The 23,941-nt window shown below is 41.7% G+C and overlaps 1 protein-coding gene across 15 annotated transcripts in view; it reads left to right on the forward strand.

Annotated features, from left to right (window-relative positions):
• Positions 1-23,941, forward strand: part of FOXP1 (forkhead box P1) — a 375,390-nt gene that overhangs the window by 252,145 nt on the left and 99,304 nt on the right. For 2 of the 15 annotated variants that reach the window (XM_025456568.3, XM_049098141.1), the window contains exon 1: positions 17,371-17,516. The exons of 10 other annotated variants lie outside the window; for them this stretch is intronic. Coding sequence is in view for 1 of the 5 variants with exons in the window: in XM_025456564.3 (XP_025312349.1) it covers positions 17,775-17,981 (207 nt within the window). In the remaining 4 variants the exon portion in view is untranslated. Of the gene's footprint in view, positions 1-16,576; positions 16,705-17,370; positions 17,517-17,759; positions 17,982-18,364; positions 18,478-23,941 lie in introns of those variants that run through there. 3 more of the 15 variants (XM_025456570.3, XM_025456564.3, XM_025456569.3) reach the window with 3 other exon arrangements.

The following is a 23,941-nucleotide window of genomic DNA, read 5'->3' on the forward strand; positions in this document are numbered from 1 at the left end:
GACAGCAGCTAGGGAAAGTCTTATCTCCAGTCTTATCTCCATTCAGGATTGTTTTCATGTGACCAAATTAGCAAGACAAATGAAAGATAGATGACCTTTTAAAAATCTGGGTATCTATCTCGCTTTACCGTAGTAGGTGTAGTTGTGGTATCCTTAGTGACTTGAGTTTACTCACAGTGGTAAAACCTAAAGTGATTTGCAAGATCCTTAAATCATACTTTGTATTTAGTTTGTTTTTTTTCAAAACGAAAGAATCTCCTTGATCATTGATTTCTGTAAATGGAGTGTATTTTTTTGCAAGTGAGGTCACTCAATTATAAAATTGTCATCAATAAGATTTTCTCCAAAATAATAATAATAATAATAATAATAATATTATTATTATTATTATTATTTTCTCCCCTCAGCTGGCAAAACAGAAATGCTTTCCTTTGTTGAACATGCACATTACATATAGAGGTGCGTTAAAGGAAAAACTGAGGCCTATTATAATTATTAAGAGTTCATTTGAACAAAAAATCAACTTGAATTGGGCAGCACCCCCAGACATGTAGCAAACAGAAAGGAGCTCCAAGGACCGGTACAAAAGGAACGACTTTTACAGGCAGATGGGAGTGGGAACATGGAAAAAGTGGATTGGTTATTGCAGGGTACTTTCCTTTAGGGGACGGCAGGAGTCCATTAGACAGATGACCTAACTAGTGCTGATCAGATGACTCCTGTGTTGACTGGTTTAAGACTCCATTTCTGGAGAGCTGAAACTGTAATTAAGTCTCAGTTTGATGACATGGAGCTTAGCAAAAGTGAGTCCATCTGAGGCCTGCTTTGATTTTTTTGTTTTGTTTTATTTTTTCAGTTACCCCTTTTGATCAGATTTTCAGCCTAAGAGAGGAGATCAAAATTTAAGGCCTTGGTGATACTCCCCGCCCTGGAGTTACTGCATTTTTTTGTTATTTTTTGTGGGTGTCTTTTTTTCTTTTTTCTTTCTTTTTCTTTTTCTTCTCCCCCGTACTCCTCTACTTCAAATTTCTGTGTGGTATTCACAGGTCATAATGCCTTTTTGCTGCCTCTCTTTCTAGTAGTCACAGGTCATGACATTAGGTTCACATTCTGTAAGTTGGCCATTCTCTTCACTCCTTGGCTGGTGTTCTGGGCTTTAGGGAGATCATTTGCTTGGTAGTCAGTGGCTGTGAACATGCACATCAAGCTGTTGAGAGAATACAGCATATCAGGGAGACTGCTGTGATCATTATAAGCAGGCAGATTCCCAATATCTACAATGTTCTTTGGAGCCCCTGGCCTCCAAGACCTAAACTAGTCAGAATCAAACAAGTAAAATAAAGACCTTGTTGAAGGAGTCACTTTGTTAAGCCAACTAGCTTGTTCAGTGATCTCATGTGGCTGAGTCTCAACTTCCCCACAAGCATTAATCCAAGTGCAGTAAGCAGTATTGGCTCCAGCATGAATATCGCCTTACTCAGCTGAAAGATAACCAAGGACTATCCTATTATCAAGAACAACCTGGGTGAGAGTCTGAGGATTTTTGTTGGGCAGGTATTCTGTTAGCAGTAGGTTCAGGGATGGTTGCCAGAGATAAGGAGCATTGGATTCCCATGCAGTAACTGAAATTTAAAAAAACAAGGAGCAAAAAAGCAAAAGGAATAAAGCCTTCATATTGAAGGTAAAGATCTTGATCTATGAACATAGAAGAACTGTCCACATCAAGATGCCATCTGCTTCTGAGAAGGAACCTCCTAAGTCAGTAAGTCTAGATCTCTGGCTGGTGTGCCATTCCAAGAGTCTGGAGGAACTCTTTTAATTGGGAGATGAAGACCCAAGTTTCAAGTCCTTGAAATTCGACTGCCATTCGGGTTGTGGGACAGACCTGGTACTATACCTTCCAAGGAGATTTTTTTTGTTTTTTTTTTAAAGAAAAAAAAGGGAAAGTAAATGTTTAAATAAGTATATTTGACGAAATCACCTTAAATCACAGATGGCTTAAGAGAAAAAGATTTCCTTAAATGGCAGGGTGGGGGGAGCCTTCAGGAACTAGCAATGTTTTAAAGAAAAAATTGAAAAAAAAATTGTAAAAAAAAAAAATATATATATATACATGTAAATATATATGTATAAAAATATACATATATATAAAATCATCCTTATCACTTTCATTCAACCCATATTATTCTTATTCTGTTTGAATCCAGTTTTTCATTAGTTCTAGAAATTCTTACCCATTTCAGTTTTATGACCTTGAAGTTATCAGAAACCTATATTTTAGAGTACTTTTCTATGAATCTTTCAGAAGATAAAACACTTGGCAAAAGCATTAGAGTAAAACAATAACTGTCTGGAAATGACAAAAAAGACTTAAAAATTCCCCTGGTTAAAGATCTGCTGAGAGTTCATTATAACAGAATTGACAAAGAAATTTGGTTATTTCTGTGACACACAACATTTTAAGATAACTGCAATTACAACTGATAACATTATACAGGACATATCAGATTTCTAGGAATTTCACACAATTTCTAGAACACTTAATAACATGCATCCATACAAATATAAGCTAAGAAGGTTTAATATCACTTCTCATTTGATAATGCTTCCCATGTAATTTGATATGTTAAATAAACCTAATTAGTTTAATATCTCTTTTTATATGGCAAGAGAAGAAATCTTCTGAAATACTCCAGGGACCTGCCATAAAATGCCAAAGTTAGTTTGAGGTCAGAAGACTTCATTTAGGGGGATCCCTGGGTGGCTCAGCGGTTTAACACCTGCCTTTGGCCCAGGGCGTGATCTTGGAGTCCCGGTATCAAGTCCCACATCGGGCTCCCTGCATGGAGCCTGCTCCTCCCTCTGCCTGTGTCTCAGCCTCTCTCTCTCTCTCTCTCTCTCTCTCTCTCTCTCTCTGTCTCTTATGAATAAATAAATAAAATCTTAAAAAAAAAAAAAAAGACTTCATTTAGAATTTGTTTCTGGGGATTCTGTCCAAACCTCAAAAGGTTTGAACATTTGACTAAATAGGATCACAGATCATTATGAAATAATACTAAATTATTATCTATGTAACAAAAGTAATAGTAGAAGGGGTTAACATAAATACAGAAGGTTACATACTTGAGAGCAAAACTTAGCTCTCTTAATATTGAGAAGACTTCATTTTCTTAAGTAAATCAAAGACCTGATAGAGACAATGTGAAGCATAGTAAATCGTTTTGTAAGACACAAAATATTTACTTTCCAGGTAGATAACTTAAAAAGTAAAGAAAACCTTTCTCAATATTCTATCAAAAGCAGACCAACAGGGATCCCTGGGTGGCGCAGCGGTTTGGCGCCTGCCTTTGGCCCAGGGCGCGATCCTGGAGACCCGGGATCGAATCCCACGTCAGGCTCCCTATATGGAGCCTGCTTCTCCCTCTGCCTGTGTCTCTGCCTCTCTCTCTCTCTCTCTCTCTCTCTCTCTCTCTGTGTGTGTGTGACTACCATGAATAAATAAATAAAATCTTTAAAAAAAAAAAAAAAGCAGACCAACAGTCCAAGAAAACTTTGTAGTTTTAGCAGATGAAAGACAAGTAAATTTTGGTTTTACAGAAGTACATTTTTGATATTATAGTGTGGTGGGTTTTTTTAAAATTTTTTTTTATTTATTCATGAGAGACAGAGAGAGAGAAACAGAGACATAGGCAGAGGGAGAAGCAGGCTTCCTGTGGGGCCACCCCAGTACCTCAACCTGAACCAAAGGCAGACACTCAACCACTGAGCCGCCCAAGTACCCCTATTATTATAGTGTGTTTTTAAAAACTTTATTATTTCTAGTTTAAATTACATATATTATTTTAAATTCTTTTTCTTAAGATCTATTTATTTATTTGAGAGAGAGCGCACACACATGAATAGGGGGAAGGGATAGAAGGAGAGAATATCCAAGCAGACTCCTGCTGAGAGTGGTGCCCGACAGGGGTCTTGATCCCATGACCCATGAGATCAGGACCTGAGCCAAAATCAAGAGTCAGATGCTTAACTGACTGAGCCACCAACGACCCCCAGAATTCTTCACACGTAGAATTCTTAATTCTCAGTGAAAACTGAGAGTTGTAGATTGACAACTGTATAAAAATTTAATCATTTCAAGAAGTATATTCTTCCTAATAGTTAATTTTCCAATGTGGCAGCATGCATGTTTATAAATAGACCCAACTATCTTTAGTTTTTCTGCAAAACAAAGCAAAAGCACATAAACTTGTATTTAGTAATTAATGGTTCAGTATTTTATCTTATTTGAAAATGATCTGGGGATCCCTGGGTGGCTCAACAGTTTGGCGCCTGCCTTCGGCCCAGGGCGTGATCCTGGAGTCCCGGGATCGAGTCCTGTGTTGGGCTCCCTGCATGGAGCCTGCTTCTCCTTCTTCCTGTGTCTCTGCCTCTCTCTCTGTGTGCCTCATGAATAAATAAATAAATAAATAAATAAATAAATAAATATTTAAAAAAATAAAGAAAATGATATAAGTAGCCAATAAGTATTTATTATTTAACTCAACTCAGTATAACTTTAAAGTTTCAAGTCACCAGGAAGATTTTGAAAGCTATTTTTAAGTGGACTTTCATAAAGCATAATTATTGTTGAAAAGTTCCTTTCTAAAAAGAAAAAAAAAAAAGAAAAGTTCCTTTCTAAGTTTTATCTTATATGTATATTTAATTTACTTGTTCTTAACAATTATGTTTAGAGTAATCATGAAAATTTCATGAGACATTAAACAGCTAACCATCATCCTAAGTTCTCTTCCTCACTGACAGATTCTCTGAGATACATTAGCTTATTTGAATTTTAGTGAACCTAAGTAAAATAAAAATAGTATATTTAATGCTGGTGACTCTAAAGATATGCCTGTCTTAATTAGACCAGCGAAGTTACACTAGTTTTTGTTTTTGTTTTTTCTTCCCTGGAGATCATGCTAGATCATATGAACTTGAAAAACATTTGGGTTCGTTGCCATACTTCTGAGAGAATACTTGATTTATATAAATACTTCTTTGTCTTTAAGCCAATTAAGTAGATAGAGGTCTTTACAAATAAATTTGGCTTTATGATCTGGAGGTAGAAAAAATATCACATATTTATAACATACATACATGGACATACATAGACAGATCTTATAGCTTACATTGTAGCTAGGGGAGAAGGCCTAATTCAGCCTGTGAATATCAGCTTCCAATTTGGCCAAATTCTAGCCATAAAGTTACTTATACAAAACAAAAATCCCCTCAAGCACCTTGTGAGATTTCAGCTGGGACAAACTGTATTCCTGGCTATACTGAACACTCCCTTGGACCAAAATGTATCCCAAAGAAGGTGCAGAAGGTACAATCTTCTCAAGATCCAGAGTCACTCCTAAAGACAACCAAAAGAAAGAAACACTTAGACAATCCCCCTGAGAGCTGGCAACAGTCAGTAAGACCCCGGCTAGGCTGCAAATAGAGTGCAATCCACATTTCTGCAGCCAAATTTTGGAGGTCCTCCAGCCCTGTGGTTGCCCAGCCAAGTTCTCAGGACACAAAACAAGACAAACAAGGAGGCAGTAGCTGTCCCTAGGAGAGAAAGGATTATAACCAGTGGGTACTTCAAAGCAAATTCAGAAGTCACAGTTCAAAGATCTAATTCTTACATATGTTTTTTGCCTGCCAATATGAATTTTGAAAGGAAGGGACAATGAAATTTTACTTTCCTCGCTCAACCAGGCATCCCAGAGATACGGGAAAACTGACCCTCTTAAGAATTCTCACCCTTTGTCAGCCTCTGCCAGTATTCCCAGGATCCCCTCTGTTCTGGAGGAAGTAGGGGGTTCTGGTAGGTCTCGTCCTAATCACCAGAAACTGTAGAGTGTGAGAGGTGATTTTTCCATTTATTTTTTTATACTGAGTACTTGGGCATGATGCCTTTTTCTCTAAGACACCTTCATAAATGGATAAAGTTTAAAGTTGTCCACCGTGGCCTTTATAACTCAGCACTATCTTTGGTAAGGTTAATTCACTTGTTCAGCCTTAAAACAAAATTTTATTCACCTAAGGTCTCACATTGGACCTAGTCCAGCTGAAGCCATACCCAGTCTGTCCCCAGACCCAATCTGCTTTCCAAGTTGGACCCAGTCTGGCCCCAAAACCTTCAGTCCGGTTTCTAAGTCAGACCCGGTCTGGCTCTGGCTAGTTTCTGGACCTGGTCTAGGAAAAGCAATGTTCAAATAATACCTGAAATTCATAACATGAAAACTGTAGAGCTAGGATCTCAGATGAACTTACCCACCTCCTCTAGAGGCTGAGAGAAAGTAGCAAGCCCAGGGAGCTCAGCAGTACCCATGTCTCATTGCTAACTGCTCCTGAGGATTATGGGCAGAGGGGTCTCCTTCAAATCCCTCTTCTGATAGAACTGTTAAAAGATAAACTGAGGCATATTAAAAATTTTAAGAGTTTATTTGAGCAGAAATCAATTTGAATTGGGTAACATCCAGTCTAGTGGATAGAAAGGAGCTCCAAGGAGTTACACAAAATGAAAGGCTTTTATAGGCAGAAGAGAACAGGAACAAGGGATTTAGACAAGGAAAAAAGCAAGGTGCTTCCTGCCAAGTTCTTTCCTTTGGGGGATGGCAGGGTCTATCAGGCAGATTACTTGACAAGTGCTGGTCAGGTGATTCCTGATAGACTGGTTTAAGATTCCAAGAGCCGAAACTGTAGCTAAGTCTCAGTAAGGTGGTGTGGAGCTTAGCATACGCAACTCCATTTTGGGCCTGTTGTCTTGCCTTGTTTTTCAATAGATGCTATTATTTCACATGTACCTAGTTACTTCTTCCTTAGCACTTTGCTAGATACCACAACTAGAGAAAAATAAAAGAATGCAGAATTTGTCTCTTGGAGTTTATAGTTTAGAGAGAGTATAATGTGTGAAACATAAATGAAATGCAAAAGAAGGGGAGAGGAAAGAAGCCATTAACTCATTCACTTGTTTATTCATTTGTTTATAAATCAATCAGATATTTGTTAAGGGGCCCTTACGTACAGGGCCCTTTTTTTTGACATTTGATGAGCTAATGCAACATTTGATAGACTGCAGAAATTACTGGCATAGACTGTGAATGCTGCAGTTCGTTAGAACTGTACTACATGTACTACCCCAAATTGAGTTCCTATAGTGGTGACATTGGCCAAGCGAAGTGGAGTAAACTTTTGCACTCTCTTGCGTGTGTGTGTGTGTGTGTGTGTGTGTGTTTCTGTCGAGGAGCATAATTTGCCTGATGGAGGAATGGTTTTTGTATAGACTTGGCTCCTTTCTCCTCGAACATTCAGTTTGCGGAAGTAGACGGGACGTCAGTTGTCCTTTCTACCCCTTCTTCCTTGAAAAGGAGCAAGTGAGTGAATAGAAATTAACAAGCGCGCCTTCGCCCCGCACAGCGAGGCTGCCCTCAGAGAAAGCTCACTGAGACTAGACCTCATGGTCCAGTGATTGGAGCCTCGCTGCCAAGAGGGAGTGATGAGTGAAAGACCAGTGGAGGTCCTGTCTGTGCTGGTCTTGTGAAAGTTCATTTCCTGTCCTCCGGGATTAGTGTAAATCCTTAATGTTTTCCTGTATGGATGGGAATTCTCTTCATGCTTTGGTTCTAACTAATTGCATAATAAGATATCCATATCTGACACAATGTTATTTAAATGTTTTCATGACCAAAATACCGAATCCTTGAGTCCATGCTTCGTAACATTATGCTAGTGGTTCCGAAACCCCGGTTATAATATGGACTCATCTTCTGGAAAATTGCAGAGGCATATCACAGATTCACTCAATCAAAATCTTGGGGTCAGAAACTTCAGAATCACAGGGTGAGAGCATGCCAGGATAGGAATAAAGAACCTCAAATTCTGCAAACTTAAGGGATGTGTGTGTGTCTTTGAGTTAGCTAAAGTCAAGGCTAAAAGAGATCATGTTAAATATTGGCCATGATATAGATGCAGAACAGAGACCATGCGCAAAACAGGAAGAATGGGAGAGGAAGAACTGAATAAATTTTTGAGATAGGAGGAACAGGTAAAATTGGGGGAATCACGGAAAACTGATCTCAGAGGAAAGGAGATATAGTGTGAATTATAATCGCCCCAGCCCTTGCAAGTACTTCACAGTTCCCTGATGTGTAACCTCCCTCGTGAACACTTGCACATTCTGTTCCCAATAGCTGAAAATGTCTCCCCTGCACTGCCTGCCCTACTACCTGGGACAGAGCTTTATCCTTAAATATCCAGCCCAGTCTTTGTCTTACAAGTCCCCTTTCCGCTATGCCCAGGAAGGAAACCCTCTTCTTTACTCCCTGCCCATGTATCTTTTTTTTTCAAATTCAACGAATCATGAAATTATGGGTGGTGGTATGCCTTGAGCTCTGGAAGCACTAACATTGGGTTCTGTTCCTTACTTTGGATAGTGTAAACATTGGAAACTTTGAAAAGAACCTTAAAAATCCACTTATTGGGTCATTACAATTGAGTGCGAGCTGAGTAATCTCTGGAGCATGGAATGCAAACGCTCTCCTTCCCAGAGACGATAGTAGCAAAATATTGTATAATCATAGGGTTGAGGGTTCCATAAATTAGGTCTCATGTCAGCTGACCCCAGTGTTCTCAGCACTCAGGGCAGACCACTCCTTAGATTATTCCAGTAGGTCCTTAAGAATTCATTTAACAAACCACCAAACTCCTTCGCACATTCAGGTGATGAATTGGCTAGTGGATGTGGCATATCCACTAACCTGGAGATTGAAGCTGGGTTGCCATTTTGCCTTCTGGAGAAGATTCTTGGTCTATGACCTTGCGATCTAGGGTTGAAAAAAACAGTGACAAGCAAATGTCTTCTTCCATTGTTAAGATTAATTGGATGTAAGAGTTTTTGCTTAAATCCTGGCATTAGAACCTCAGTAGCCTCACAGAAAAATGAGTCTGAGATAGTAAAGAAATACTTTGGGGGTGCCTGTGTGGCTCAGGTGGTTAAGGGTCTGCCTCCAGCTCAGGACATGATCCCAGGATCCTGGGATCAAACCCCACACCAGGCTCCCGGGGTCAGCGGGGAGCCTGCTTGCTTCTCCCTCTGCCTTCTGTCCCTCTCCCCCACTCATGTTCTCTCTCGTTCGCTCTGCTCTCTCTCTTAAATAAATAAATAAGTAATCTTTTTAAAAAAAGAAATATTATGCCTTTGGGTATTTCATTATAGCAGAAGGAAGAAATTGAAGGAAAAGCAGTGTATAGCAACAATAATAATAAGGGAAAACATTAGCATGTTTACAGTGTGCTGGGCACTGACCCATTCTGTGTCATTTAGTCCTTATTACAACCCTCTGGGAGGAGAACTACTATTAGGTTTTGTTTGTTTGTTTGTTTGTTTGTTTGTTTGTTTGTTTGTTTGTTTGTTTTATGGAGGCGGAAACCAAGGCCCACAGAGACTGGTAATTTACCAAAAGCACAGTCAGGCAGTGGTGCAGTCAAGGTCAGAAACCACGGCAGAGGGATCCCTGGGTGGCGCAGCGGTTTGGCACCTGCCTTTGGCCCAGGGCGCGATCCTGGCGACCCGGGATCGAATCCCATGTCGGGCTCCAGGTGCATGGAGCCTGCTTCTCCCTCTGCCTCTCTCCCTCTCTCCCTCTCTCTCTCTCTCTCTCCCACTATCATAAATAAATAAAAATTAAAAAAAAAAAAAGAAACCACGGCAGACTCTCTCCAGAACTACCACACTAAACTGTCTAGGTGCCTTTTATAATCAGGAACAAAATCAGTCCCAGTACTAGGGGTGTTTTATCTTTACATCTGAGTTGCCAGGAGAGCTCGGGCATCATCCAGGCCAGGGTACCAGCCCACTGCCATGTGTCCAGTAATGTGTTTGAAGGAGATGAAGGGAAAAGTCTGTCTGTCTCTCATCTCAGCAGTGGAAGCTCCTCACTCAGGGAGAGGAAATGAGAATGCACGAGCCCCTTGTCCTCATCCTACCAGATTCAGGGGAACTTCCACATGCATGTGGTCCGCCTGGCTTGGCACTCTGGACTTGGATAAGAAGCAGAGGAGGCTATCAGAATTTTACATTTATATTTCAGGTTCCAGTCATGCGGACCAATCAGTGACTTGGTCACATTCATTTTCTAAGGTAGTAAAAGTAGAAGCAGCCTCTTTGTTGTGCCAGGCTTAATTTCAGCCCCCAGCCCTTGTTTGTGCAAGTCTGCAGCTTGGCAAGGTGGGGCAGGAGCCAGGCTTGGGAACAATTCAACTCCTAATTCTCCCCGTACTGGCGGTGAGACATTGGTTAAGTGATTTCAACTCTCAGAGCCTCAGGTTCTTCATCTGTTAAGTGGGCACAGTAATACTTCCTTCATAGGGTCTCACAGGGTGTCTTAACCACCAGAGGATCAGAATAAGGGCTTTTGAGTTGTTTGCCAAACTGCATTTTCCCCTCTCTTTGTTCCCCAACTTACCATAGACGTTGTAGTGTCCAGGAATGCTGAACTCTAAAATTGTATTTATATTTTTAAACTAGTTTTATATGTGTTTTATGTTTGACCTTAATTATAAGCCATCAGATGCCTAAAGCATAGTCCTCTGCTAGCGTAAAATGTGTATCGGGTACATAACAAGCAATCAATAATGATAGTTGTTACAGTTATTGTTCAAGAAACCATGGAGAGTATCTCATCATGTGTTTTTCTCTTTGTGTAGGTGAAGTGTGTAGGCTCAGACGGGTGAGGTGACTTGCCCACAATTGCACTATTAATTCATGACAAAGTCATTAATAGGACCCTATGTCAGATTCCAGTGCTCCTACATCATCTCAGGGTTAGACAGACTGCTTGAGGGCATTTAGGACTAAAAAAAAAAATCTGCCTACGTCCTTTGGAGCTTGTTGGGTGAGTCCCAATACTTGGAACCGTTTGGAAACTGCATGAGCCTCCAGTGAGTGGGAAGTAGAGACGGGCAACCTCGTACCTTGATGCATGCTTCAGATCCTGCTCTGGAGTGTTTACACACATCCCCTCTTCCCAGCTTCTCTGTGGCACTCCCTGCCCCCGCTATAACTTTTCTCTAGAAAAGAAGACGAACCTTTGGATTCTTTTATAGGGTATCTCCGAAAGATAGGGGTGTGTGTGAGTGTATGTGTGTGTGTGTGTAAAATCGGTGACTATTAAGGAAAGAAAATCCATGCAGGGCTCCTGAAAATGTTTTCCGTGTTGCAGTTTCTATGCCACACAGCGTGGAAGGCAATTATCTTTGGAGGGGATTCCACAGCCCTGCGCGGGCTTCCCCGGCGTAAGATTTATTGTCGGCTGGATTGGGTGTTCTTTATAAGAGCATTTACTCGGCATCTAAAGCGCTGTCAAGAGTGCTACTTCCTGAATGCTTTTGAGGTTGCAACTGCTAAGCTTCATTTTCCCGTCTTGGAGATATATTTTTGAAATGGTATGCAGGGATTTGTAAGGCCTCGTGCTTCCCATTGACACTGACAGGAGCTGCACCGTTAAACCCTTGCACACTGCTGCGGAAATTTACCCCCTAATGCCCAGAGCCCTCCTGCAGGCTCGTCTGGCCCGCACGTGCAGAGGGTTCCCGGAGTGGGGAGAGGGCATGGGAGCGCGTCCCGTTGTTTTGTGTAAGTCATGCCAGCTAATCAATCTCAAACTTAACTGTTTTCTTATTTAAACAAAGGATAGGGGAAGGCTCTTCTTTGGCTTTTTTCCCCCCCTTCTCCTTTATAAGGATCTTATGAATGCCAGAGGAAAACTCGAGCTGCGACTCAGCTAAATATACTGTATCATGAAACCTTAGGGACCACTGAATTGGGAACAGTGGCCCTTTACTGCTAAGAAGGTGTTTTATTGAAAATGCGCCGACATGCTCTCCCCGGAGAGTGCGCAAAAGAGAAGGCAAGATGCCCGACAGTAATACAGGTTGTTCTCTTAGGCAAGCTAAAATGTAGAGTTTGGCACTCCTGGGCTGTGATCCGGCAGGCAATAGAATAGACGAATGTGCATTTTTACATTAAAAGTGCCATATTTCACCAGCGGTGCCCCTCCCCCCCCACCGTTTTTTAAGTGTCTTAATTTATATATTCCAGTTAACAGTTCATTACACGTCCTTTTCGCTCCAGCTTTTAAAAGTTGTCTTCTGAATAAATTGAGGTAGTCAAAATTTCCTAATCCTGGCAGGCTTACCAGCAGAGGGCAGGCGTAAAGTAGGTTTTGATATGAGGGTGTGTCAACCTAGGGTCACAGGAGGGTGGCGTTGCAATGGGAGGGAGACCTGTGAGCATTGTTCAGAGGGCAAGATGCAACACGCTCCCTCTGCCTCTTTCCAGGCCTGCTGCACACCCCAGGTCCCTGGAAAAGCTGATTTTACTAAATAAAGGTGGCCAGTTGCCTTTATCAGATATTCAGCGATTTCTACATAATTAAACGTTAAAAAAAAATTCAAATGTCATTTCACCCCCCAAAAGCCATCTATTCTTTCCCCTTCACTGACCCAGTTCTTGTTATGCTTAAAACCGAGGGTTTGCGTGGGGGTGTGCCATAAATGCTGTTACTCTTTGGAGAGGAAATACGGACTCAGACTTGATGGTGGTAAGGATTTGTTTTTCCTGATACCTAAAGGACAAAGCTCTTTGGGAAATGCTCTCCTGCCCCAAAACATGTACCTTTTCGAGAACTTTGCACACTTCAGTGTAATCTGTTCTAACCTTATGGCAGAAGCCGTCCACTAATACATTTTACATTATATTAAAACAAGGGATTATGTTTTATCGTAAATGAGAGAATAATTTGTTGCAGTCAGTCAGATGCAGACTTAGGGCAGGATGTTGCCATTTGTCTTTCTACATATGATTTTGTTTACTCGTGATTACATATGCTTTTGTTTTCTGAATGTCTTTACATTTAGAGCGAGGAAGGGTTGGAGGGGATAAATGTTTTCTGTAGCATATTTCCCCATCATGTTCATAAGCCACTTGAATGTTGACATGTTACCGTGTATATATAAATTAACTAGGAGCACTGGCATTACAAAACGTTGCATTAAATGAAGATGCTCATGGCCATTTGGAGGGTGTCAGAAAGAGAAATTTAAGCTCCTTTGGAACAGTGGGAACTCAGTCTTTTCCCGTGGCCACGGAGGCACACAGACCAAAAACAACATAATTAACAACTGTATGGTCAACAAAGACATAAGAGAGTCATAAACAATATCGACACGGAGCTGACTGCCTTAGCTCCCTGTAGATGGATGATGTATTAATTTATATTTTTAAGTAAAAGCACTTAAATCAAGAAAGAACTGTGGTTCCTTGGAGACAAGTGCCCAAATCTCAGAATTCGGGCATTGGTGTTACAATTTAGTACTTGTAATTGGCAGCTGGTTGGCGGTCTTCGGAGACATCAGAAAGACTAAGGCAGGGCTCCCTCTGGAGAGACTCACTTCCCTGGGCAGGTCATCAAGCCTGTGACTACTGTGAGGGAAGAAATTCTGTATTCCTGCCCATTCACCCTTTTCTCTCTAGCAACAGTCACTTGGTCAAGTTCCTTCATTTCAGGATACATGTTTTGGGTATTCCCCTAAATTAGTTAGAAAAGGAAGAGTAAGTGTTAATGCAAGCATTGTTTGGAAGAAGAAGATGGGCAATTGAATTATACCCTTGGCCTCTTGTCACACAGTTGATTTTTCAACCCATCAAATTGTTCATCAATTTTTATTTCACTCACTCTGGCAGATGAACTTTCTGGCAACACAAATTACAGTAGTTACCTCTGAGAACATGGTAGCCTAACTGACTTTATCAGAGCAGGTCTCCCACTCTCAACATTGCTGGAAATATGTGGGCCAGCGTCTATTTACATATCCATTCCCTGGTTATTTCCAAGCAGCTTCTGGCAAAGCAGGACGTCCGTTGGAGCTGAGGGCTACGTGGACCAGGCACCGTGGCCCGTATCTCCTTCCCTGCCACGCCATTCATCAGCATGTAGGAATAATGTCCTGACAACATGCTCCTTCCGACTCTTCATGGAATACATCTTCTTTCCATCCACAGCGCTGAATGGGCAGTAAAACCCTTCACTTTCTTCTGCATTCAAGGCTAAGGCTCAGCAGAACCAAGTATAATACATGATTTTAGTCCCAGGTGTGTTATTTGGTGGTTAGAGTTTGGTGTGGGATCATAGTAATCTATTCTTAAGTACACAGCCAGCTGCACAATGGACTCATTTAGCAACTGACAGGTTTCTTAATATGTGGTGTTTGAACAAGGACTGTATCTGTTGTGGGTGTTAGGATGTGGGCATCAAAAATATTTTTAAGTATGGTATTTAGCATTTCCTTCACTCTTCCTTAAACATTAGCCTTTCCCCCCCCCGCCGGGTATTCATTTTATGTTATCACGGCCTTTCTTTTTCTGAAACTATCCAGTATCTGCTTCCCCTTGTGGCCCGTGGTATGTATCTGCTAGGTATGTTTGATTCTTACAGGGGGGAAAAGGAAATCACTGTTGGCTTTCTGAGCCTCAGTTTTTTCCTCTGTAAAGTGGGGATTGCACTTTCTGTTCAAGTTAGGACAACTAAGTGAGACCCTGTGGCTAAGTAACCCATTCTATAAAGCACGCACAATCCAGATGCTACTTTGTTTGGGTGGGAGGCACTGCTTTCTAACCTGGCCTTTCAAAAGTGACCTGGCACTTGTGGTGATGAATAAATTACATTAGCTGAGTCCTCTACATTGTAACCACGGGTTTTAACATTATACATGGTATTCCAGCAGTGAAAGGGTTTAGTTCTCACGGAATCCCAGAAACAGCACAGGTCGACAGGACCACATGGAATGGGATCCTGAGAGAGTCCTGAATTAATCAAAATGGCCTGGGCATATATACAGCTTATCCAGGTTTATCACTGATGCTTCATTTCCTTGCCTAGAAGTAGTGTGTGAGTCACCACGTCATGTTTGGAGAGAGGGAGGGAAGGGCTCCAGGTGGCCTCTGAGTTAGCTTGCTAAATTACTTCCCTCTCCAAACTGTCACCTCCCCCCCCCCCCCAATCCAAACCATCAGTCCTTTAAACACCACCTCCCCAAGGGGCCTTCCCAGACCTCTCCAGCTCACTGATCTCCCTTTCCTCTGTGGTCCCATGGTGCTTAAAGCCACCCCTGTGCAATTTAGTGCTTGTGTAACCAGCGCGTTGCGTCACTCTCTAATTATTTTGTGTAAGGCTGTCTCCACAGACTGGCTCATCAGCGTCTGTAATGTTTGTTGTTTGCTTGTTTGTTTGTTATTTGTTCTGATGCTCCTGGAGACTTAGCTGATAAACACTGACCTGCAAAGGAGTTGGTCCAACTTGTAAAAGCATGCATGAGTTTTATGGATGCCTCATGAAGAACTTGGCTTTGAAAAACATGAACTGCCTCCTCAAAGGGCACCCCATTTTGTTCACAGACCTCAAATCTCAAATTAATTTTAAGACCTTTGAAAACAATCATGTATTTTGAAATGACCATTTCTACTTTCTCACTGTGCATTGGTTGGAGAGAACTTCCTATATTTTTATTTCCTGTCTTTGGGGCCCTGGCAGCCCCTCCCAGAAGAGTGCCTTGTCTCTTTAAGAGTCAGAACTCTACTAGATTCATGGTACCTTCTGGCAGATTTAAGGCCCCTCTCCCCAAAAAAAGAACGCCCTTGGTCCGTCGTTGAATATTCATGAGAGGGTGGGGTCACATTTTTGTGACCTGAAAAATGCCATTAATAAATTTGTTGTCTGACACAAAAACACTTTAGGGTGGAGAGCGACCTGCCATGCACCCATTTAACATCTGATCATAAGTTGACAGTCAACTGAAGCTTTTGTCTCTTTTGCAGCCAGATTAATGGGGAAATTGTCTGCTCTCCCGCTGACCTTATTGAGATTCGGGCATTTGCTTGATTGGAAATATTATCAATATGCTTTCTGGTTTGTAGTAGTAATCTGCATTATACGCCTCAAATAAGAAAAACAAAAAAACAAAAAGACAACGTTCAAGTAAAACTCCTGAAATTGCTGGGCTAGGATTTGTGGTCCTTTTGGGGTTCTTTTTTTTTTTTTTTTTTTTTTACATTAGGGGAAAACACGGTAGTCATTGAAGTCACTACTTTTCCTCGAATATTTTGAGAGAATAAAAATGTTAGAGTTTGTTTTTGTTGTTGTTGTTGTTTTTTTAAGTACAGGCCAAGAAGTCTCCCTCTCCATTTAAAGATGATAAATAGCTGCCGAAAGTGATTGAATTAACCTGGCATTCAAATCGTGCCAGTTGAGCCAACAAAGTTTTCAACCTACTGGTGACTTTTTTTTAAAAAAAAAAAAAAAAAACCACTCTACTCAGCTTTAAATAGCCTGAAAGAGCCAGGGACTATTTCTGATTAGAGGTCATCTCCCAGCGCTCGCGGAGAGTAGTAGCTTTTGTTGTCGCTGTTGTTGCATAAATAAGAAAGGAATTTAAAGAATCATTTCTTAGCGAACTTGGGGCAGATGCCTCCTGGAGCAGCTGTCGTTCCAGAGGGGAAGTAGCTCGGTTCAGCGACGAGGCACGTTTGGTGGTTATTTATTTCAGCCCCCGTGTCGGGTTAGTTTCCCCTCTGCGCGCACAGGCACACTTTGGCGAGCCCGACTCTTGGACAGAAAGGAGGTGGGGAGCGACCTGGGGCGGGCCCGGCGCGGCCGCGGGAGGGGGGGGCGGGGATGCGAGGCGGTGGTGGCCGAGCCTCTGCTAAACCGCGGCGGCGAAGCGAAAGTTGTGTGCGGAGGCCGTTTTCGAGGAAAGCGCTCGGAGGCGGCCCCGCACGCGTCCCCCTTGGCGATTCCCAACAGTTGCTCGGAGCCGCCGGGCGTGCGCAGGGCGCGCGCGGGTTCCCCTGCTCCGCGCGTCGGGCCGGGCTGGTCTCGAAGGTTAGAGACCAACTCTTTTGTCAGTTTGCAAAGACGAAACACACGCGCAGCGCGACCCAGAGCCCCGCGGAGCCCCGCGGAGCCCCCCGCGGAGCCCCCCGCAGAGCCCAGCTGGCGGGAGGGATGCGCGCAGGGCGCAGGGCCCGGCTCCCCAGACGTCAGCCAGAGGCAGGTCAAAGGGTTAACTGCAATTAGGAGGAGTTGCTCCGCAGACAAAAGCAGGGGCTCGCCAGCGCGTGATTTCACCTGCCGCGCGGAGGGGGCCGGGCGCGCGGGCGCGGGGCGCGGGGCGCGGGGAGCGGGGAGCGGGCCGCGGAGCCCATTGTGTGGGGCGCGGCGCGGCGCGGCGCGGGGTGTTTAGAGGCGGGTTGTGATTGGTGGAGCAGGGCGGGGCGGGTGGGCGCGGCGCGGCGCGTCTGTCAGCCCGCGAGCCGGAGCGCCCCTGCGCGCGTGCAGTCCGCCTGCACGCCGAGGCCGCCGGACCCCACGCCCGGCCCGCGCGGGCGCCCCGAGCCGGCTCCGCGCGCCTGGCGGCTACATGGAGAGTGTCAGGTTGGTCCCCGTGCTTGGGCTCGGCCGCGGCGCTCGCCTCCCCCGGGCTCCGCGGTGCCGGCTTCCTGGGGCCTCTCGCTGGGGAAGGTTTGGAGCGCCCGAGGGTTTCCAAGTTCAGTCCTTTTTTTTTTTTCTTTTTTTCTTTCCTTTTCTATTTTTTTTTTTTTTAAAGAAAAAAAAATAATGATAATAACAACAGTCGCTGTTTACCAACTTGGGTGGGAGTTGCGCTCTGGGAGTGGAGGCGGGGAGGGGGGGATGGAGGAGCTGCAGGCCTGTGCGTCCCGGAGAGGAGAGGCTTTGCCCCTCTCGCTCTCTCTCGCTCTCTCTCTCTCTCTTTTTTTTTTTAATGTTCATGGGTGGGGTGTAGTTCAGAGTTGGAGGAAGTCCTGCTCGTGTGGCTCTCGCTCTCTTTTTCGTTTGCGATCAGTTTTCTGCGGGTCTGGCCTTCACGCAGCCACTTTGGTAAAAGCCCTCGCCATCACTCCGTTTCGGGATGGGGGGGGGGACGTATCTGGGGTGTGATTTATGTCACTTTGAGAGCGTGTGAAATATACAAGGAGCCTTCCCTCTGCGTGTCACCCGTGCGGGGTATTGCTTTGCTTCTGATAGTTTTGTTTCTATATCTGTCTCGGGCTATTTTCAGCTTGGCTGTTCAAATTCAAGGAGTTCACACACAGCAAAAGGAGGGGGGGGGAGTGTGGGGTGGGATGGGGAGTGGGATGGGGGGCGGGTGGAGGGGAGGGCTCAAGCCCCACCACCAAAACAGGCCGGCGAGGGAAGGGACACCCTGGCAGGTTGGGGAGTCTCCAGCGTCTGTTGCATTACTTTGCCGGTTCATTAAGTAGGGAGCAGGGTTTGGGTTCGGACGTGCAGGCGACTGAAGAATTGCCACGGGGTGCTCCCATCTTCCTGGGCTCTGAATGGAACTAACTCAACTGTCAAAACTGCCTGAAAGACGGTCAGTGGAAAGGAGACTCCCTCACCCTCCTCCCCACCCCCCCAACCCCAACCCCAACCCCAACCCCAAGAGTTGTGATGGGAAGGAGGGGGGAACCTTTAGGAAGTGGGTGGTAAAGTTTTAGAGCAAAGTACATATAGACTCTTCCTCTTTGGGATTAACTCCTTCAAGGCCTACCAGTTAGAAGGAAAATTTAGTAGTTTTATATTCTTGTCCACACAGACCAAATGTTCTAATCAAGCCAATTCAAAAATGCAAATCACCTAATTTCCATAGATTCCAACATTCTGAAAGTGACACATTTGGGGGAAAAATTAAGCCTGATAACAGGAAATGTGAATCATACTATCAATGACTAATCTGCTTAAGAGAAAAATAAGTTACATTTATTTTATCATTAGGAAGTCAGTGTTAAAAGAAGCCAGTTTTTTAAATATTTGTTGTTATTATTTTTCAGTTTAAATCAAGTGATATATATATATATATATATATATACACACACACACACACACACACACACACGCGCGGCCGGGTATTGCTTTTTTGTTCGTTTGTTTGTAATAGATTTTCTAAGAGGAATGTGTATGTGCAATCAGAGGTGGTTATGTGGTAAAGTGTTCGAGCTAGCATGTCATTGTCAAAGACCTCAAACATGATCACATTGAGATTCTAGTTTAGGATTTGATGTGTTGCTGTTATTGTTGTTTGAAAGAATGCAAAGCTTTCCTGAACGTTAAGACATACCACTAAGTAAACCAAATGAAGACAGAAGCACATTCTGAATACCCTTCGCATAAATTGAAGAAATGTCTACTTCTATTTTATGTGATTCTTTGTAGCTGCCTGACACATTTCAGTGAAAAGTGTGTAAAAATGAAACCAAAATACAGACTGCCTATCCAGAGACAGTGGCTGACTTACTCTAGGATGTGATAGAGTTGAACTGAAAACGGATTGGGCTGACACTTGATAATCAAAGTTGATTTATTGTTCATTAGTACTGCATTAGCCCTTTCAGGCAAGACAGTTATTTGTGTAGTGGCCTGTCAAGAGCAAGACTGCAAGCACCTGTCATTTCTAAGGCATGAGATAAGCAACTAAATATTAAGATGATGCAAATAAAAATACATTGGAGTAGATAAAGGGCCATATGATCATGATTTTTTTTTTTCTTTAAGAAAAAAGGGTCTGCATCATTCCATAGGAAATCTCCTAGAGGTGAGTGGGGTCCCTCGCACCCCACACACCCCACCCCCACCCAGCCCCAGGACTACTTATAGAATGAAAGCAAGGGGCTTCATATTCTTCTGTTTACCCTACGAACTTTCTTTCCTACTCATATGTGCAGTTCATCTGATAAAAAGTTGGTCAGTTAAGGAAATGAGAAGCCTAACATGTCACTTACTTAATCTGAGTGATTCAAGAAAGGTAGGCTTCCTATTTGTGTTGTGTTTTTAAATAAACATATTTCATTAAAGGAGACTTTTCTAATCATGGGCTGATTATATGAAAATGTGATGACATCATAGGTAAGCTATGATAATGTCCGATAGTAATGTCAAGTGCATTTTCTGCAACATGTTTCACTCTCGATTTTCTTCTTCCCTCCCTGGAAGGGAATGATCTCATGACATATAATAGAAAACAACCTAAGTGTCAAAAGAAAACAAAATTAGTGAACTTTTGTCTGCAGCCATAGAAACGCGGATTAACTCATATTTTTCCAGAGGATGGAATGGAAACATTCTGCGTGAGGATATTTAGTGTATTGTCTTCTCTGAATTTTCATTTGACAGGGATTTTAGAGTCTGTGATCTTAATTAAATCTCAACTAGCTGAAATAATGCATCTAAAGGCATGCAGTGTTGCGTAACCTTACTCAGTTGGTAAACCATAAATCATCAGAAAGCTTATGATAGGAATGGTTGGTTTGAAATTTTTTGTTGTTGTTTGCAGTTAAATGTACCTTAAAAACAAAACCCTCACCAATGCTGCCTTGTATTTGCACGCTGTCAGGAGCTGTCACTCGAAAGATAAACTCTTTCATGACACTGACCAGTTCTGCAACTTTTCAGCCAGCCTCCACACAATTGCAAGATGCAGTGAAATTAAAATCCAGATTAATTAAAAGCAATGAAATTCCAGATTTATCTTGGTTAATGTGGCAGAAGTGTGTTTGAGTTACTGTGTTTGAGATGATCAAGAGAGAATATTGTGACCAGTTCCCAGCTTGAACTAAAATTTGAGTAAAATTTGAATTGGGGAAAAAAAAAAAAAAAAAAAAAAAAAAAACAGAAAAAGAAAAAAAGGGTAGAGGAATTTATTTTATTATGTGGCTTAGTTGTAGATGAATATTACTAAAGAGAAACTTAACACTGGGCTCTTAGTAACTGGTCAAATATCATACATAGCCAGTCAGAATCCACTTCTGGTAGTTCTTTGATTTATAAGCAAGGGATGAGGCAGCAACAGTTGACCAGAGAAGGTTGGAATAAATAAATACCTAAATTGTGTCTGTGTGTGTTACATGTTAAACTGTGAATTCATTGGCAAGGAGTGATAATCAGTAAGTAGTTATTAACTAGTCCAGGTTTTAACAAATTCTACTAGTGCTTGTAAATAGTGGGTTATTTACTTTTAGAGTCTTTTAATCAGATGTTTTTAAGTACTGCTATTTTTGGTTCTTTTGTATGCTCTAGTAGAAGAAGCTGTCTACATATAAAATTTTGAGAAAGCTGTCTTGTGATACATCGATTTTATATACTTTTGTACATAATATTTCATACAAGGCTGGGAATTATGTTGCTGATGAGCTGTAGGTCTTTTGGGGCAAAGAAGGAGTGCAGCTTTATGTATACCTGCATGGCTAGATTTGGGGGTAGTCCTCCTCCCTAGGCTAAATGTGTTTTTGTTGGGTGAAAGGTTTCTTTTCTTGGAAGCAGCATGATATTTCTGGACATTGGTTTTAGTCATTTCGCAGTGTGCAAATACTTCTCCTCGTACATGGCATTCTACATTCAGTTTTATTTTCTTTCATTAAAAAACAAAAAAGTAAAGAAAATTCAGGTACCTCTCAGTGTGATGATCCTCTGCACACTGGAGGGACTTGAATTATCTGGAAAGAGTAAACTGGGCCTCCACTTTAGGATTGTAGCAATAATCTTCCCTGAGTCCTTCTTCCAACCTGGCAGTTTGTTTGAAGAGAAATTAATTTGGAACAAGAAAAACGAATATTGAACACATGCATTGCACCTCATTTTCAAATCTGGTTAAAAGCAGGCTAATCAATGAAGATGCCGGCTAAATGTTATGGTGCACTTTTTAAGAATACCTTGGTATCATGTTTTAATTTTTAAGCTTTATCTTGCCCTTAAATCTGAAACATCATTGTTCAAATAACTGAGAACAAGGTAAATCAACAACATCAAAAAGGTCGGCTGCTGTGATTTCTCAAGGGCTTGTTATTTTGTACTTCCCAATTCTATTTGATGTCTTGACAAAACAAGATGACACAGGGGAGAATACATTAAATTTTGATTTTTTTCATCTAACCTGTTACAGTTGTGGCAGCTTAATTTCTTTCACTTTTTCCTGAGGATGGAATTTTTTTTTTTTTTTTTTTTTTGGTACAATTGCTCTAATTGTCCTACCCCTTCACAAGGCGAGTCCTCACGGGTTCTCCATTTGCCCTGATTTTACTAGGCATTTTTGAATATATTTTGACCTTTATAGGGAGCTTTTGGTTGGGCTTTGTCTTCATTAGAAATAAAGCAGTGAATGAATGGTGAGATTGTCAAAGAAGCAACTGATGTTTTCTCATTAGAATCTCATTTGCACCCCTTAGCTTAACTGTGATGTATAAGGTGCAGGTGTTGGAAACAGGCGTGAGAACCTGCACAATTTGAGAAACTTAAGTTGTAATTCTAAAAAAAAAAAAAAAGTGATTGCACAGTAAGTCAGTCCTTACAAAACTTTGGAATGAGCTAATTTTGGCCTACCTGCATGTTTAAATCCAGTGACAGCCCTCCCCACTCCATCTCATAATATGGAAAAAAAAAGAATACATGTTTGCAAATTTAAGTCTTGATCTTAGAAAATCGTTTAACGGCCAAAAGGTAAACATTTTACTTTTCTTGCCTGAACAGTATCCATTGATCCACCACTGTATCTACAAGTTGTTACCCTTTATTCTTATCCTGTATGTGGCTCCAATAACACTGATACAGTTTCTATCTCTTCTCACTGTTTTTGAATAATGCTTCATTTTAAGAGGACTTATTAAGCCAAGGCCTCTGTCTTTTCTTCTCAAGAGCTAAAGAATTGTGGATAGAATCTTCCCTGGGGTTCCTTCTTGGAATAGTTCTCCCCTCCTCCTATTTGCAGCACTTAGAAATGATTTTTGTTGTTGTTGTTAATATAAAATGTCTTGGCAGGTTTGATCCACGTACACTACATTGTTTGCCATCTCTCCTACAGGAGAAAGATTGAGGAAGGAAAGAAGAGGCATTTTCTCTTGATTTAAATAATAATAATAATAGTTGCTAAGTTGAAAAGATGAGTGCTTATTGGATGATTATTTTCATGTGTAGCTTCCATTGTTTCCTGTATTTAACAGTCGCTAATGGGAGAAGCGATTTAATTTATGTAAACTTTACATTTTTATGCAAATGAAGCTGATATTTATTAGACCTAAAACAATTATGCTGGCACTTAGTGGAGTAACCTTGTATGCCTGGGAAATGTTACAGGAGAGCAGTTGAGGTTTCACCAATGCTTCTGCTGTAAACAAATAGGAATTTCTGCCACTTTTTAAAATTTAAAGACAAAAGAAGAGCTCGGAGAGCTTTGCCAGAGATTGCTTATTAGGGATGATAACCTGAAATAACTCCTGATTGGCAGGCAAGTCTTGGCCATACAATTCTTCCTGAAAGAAAGATAGCCTTTCTTGATAGAATGTAATAAACAAAATGATAAAAAATGAAATGCTAATTGCATTTTAAAGAGGTCTTTTTTTTTCTAAAATTTTAATAGGTGGTTGTATTGTTACTGAGAGAACAGTTATGCTAATGACTGACTACTTAGATGATTTTGCATTAATATAATAACCATTACCTGCCTTAATGCTTTGTACAGTATTGTGGCAAAATAGCTAAGTCTAAAAGAGTTATACAAAAAAGCAGAATTTCATAATGAAACAGAATTATACTTTCCACATGAATAGCAGGCTTTTTTTTTATTTTCTGAAGACTGAAATATTATGTCAGAAATGTACTTTTCCTCCATGATACAGCTACCTTGCATGGTATCTCTGTGTATGTGGTTTTTTTGTTGTGTGTGTGTGTGTGTTTTTTTTTTTTTCCTTTCTTTCTAAATACGTTGGGGGAATAGATAGAAGCTTCTTAACTTTTCTGTTTGCCAATATATCAGTTGTATCCACTGGCTTATTAATTATGAAAACTTGTCT

The sequence above is a fragment of the Canis lupus genome, chromosome 20, assembly GCF_003254725.2.
Source record: "Canis lupus dingo isolate Sandy chromosome 20, ASM325472v2, whole genome shotgun sequence".
In the NCBI taxonomy this organism is placed as follows: domain Eukaryota; kingdom Metazoa; phylum Chordata; class Mammalia; order Carnivora; family Canidae; genus Canis; species Canis lupus.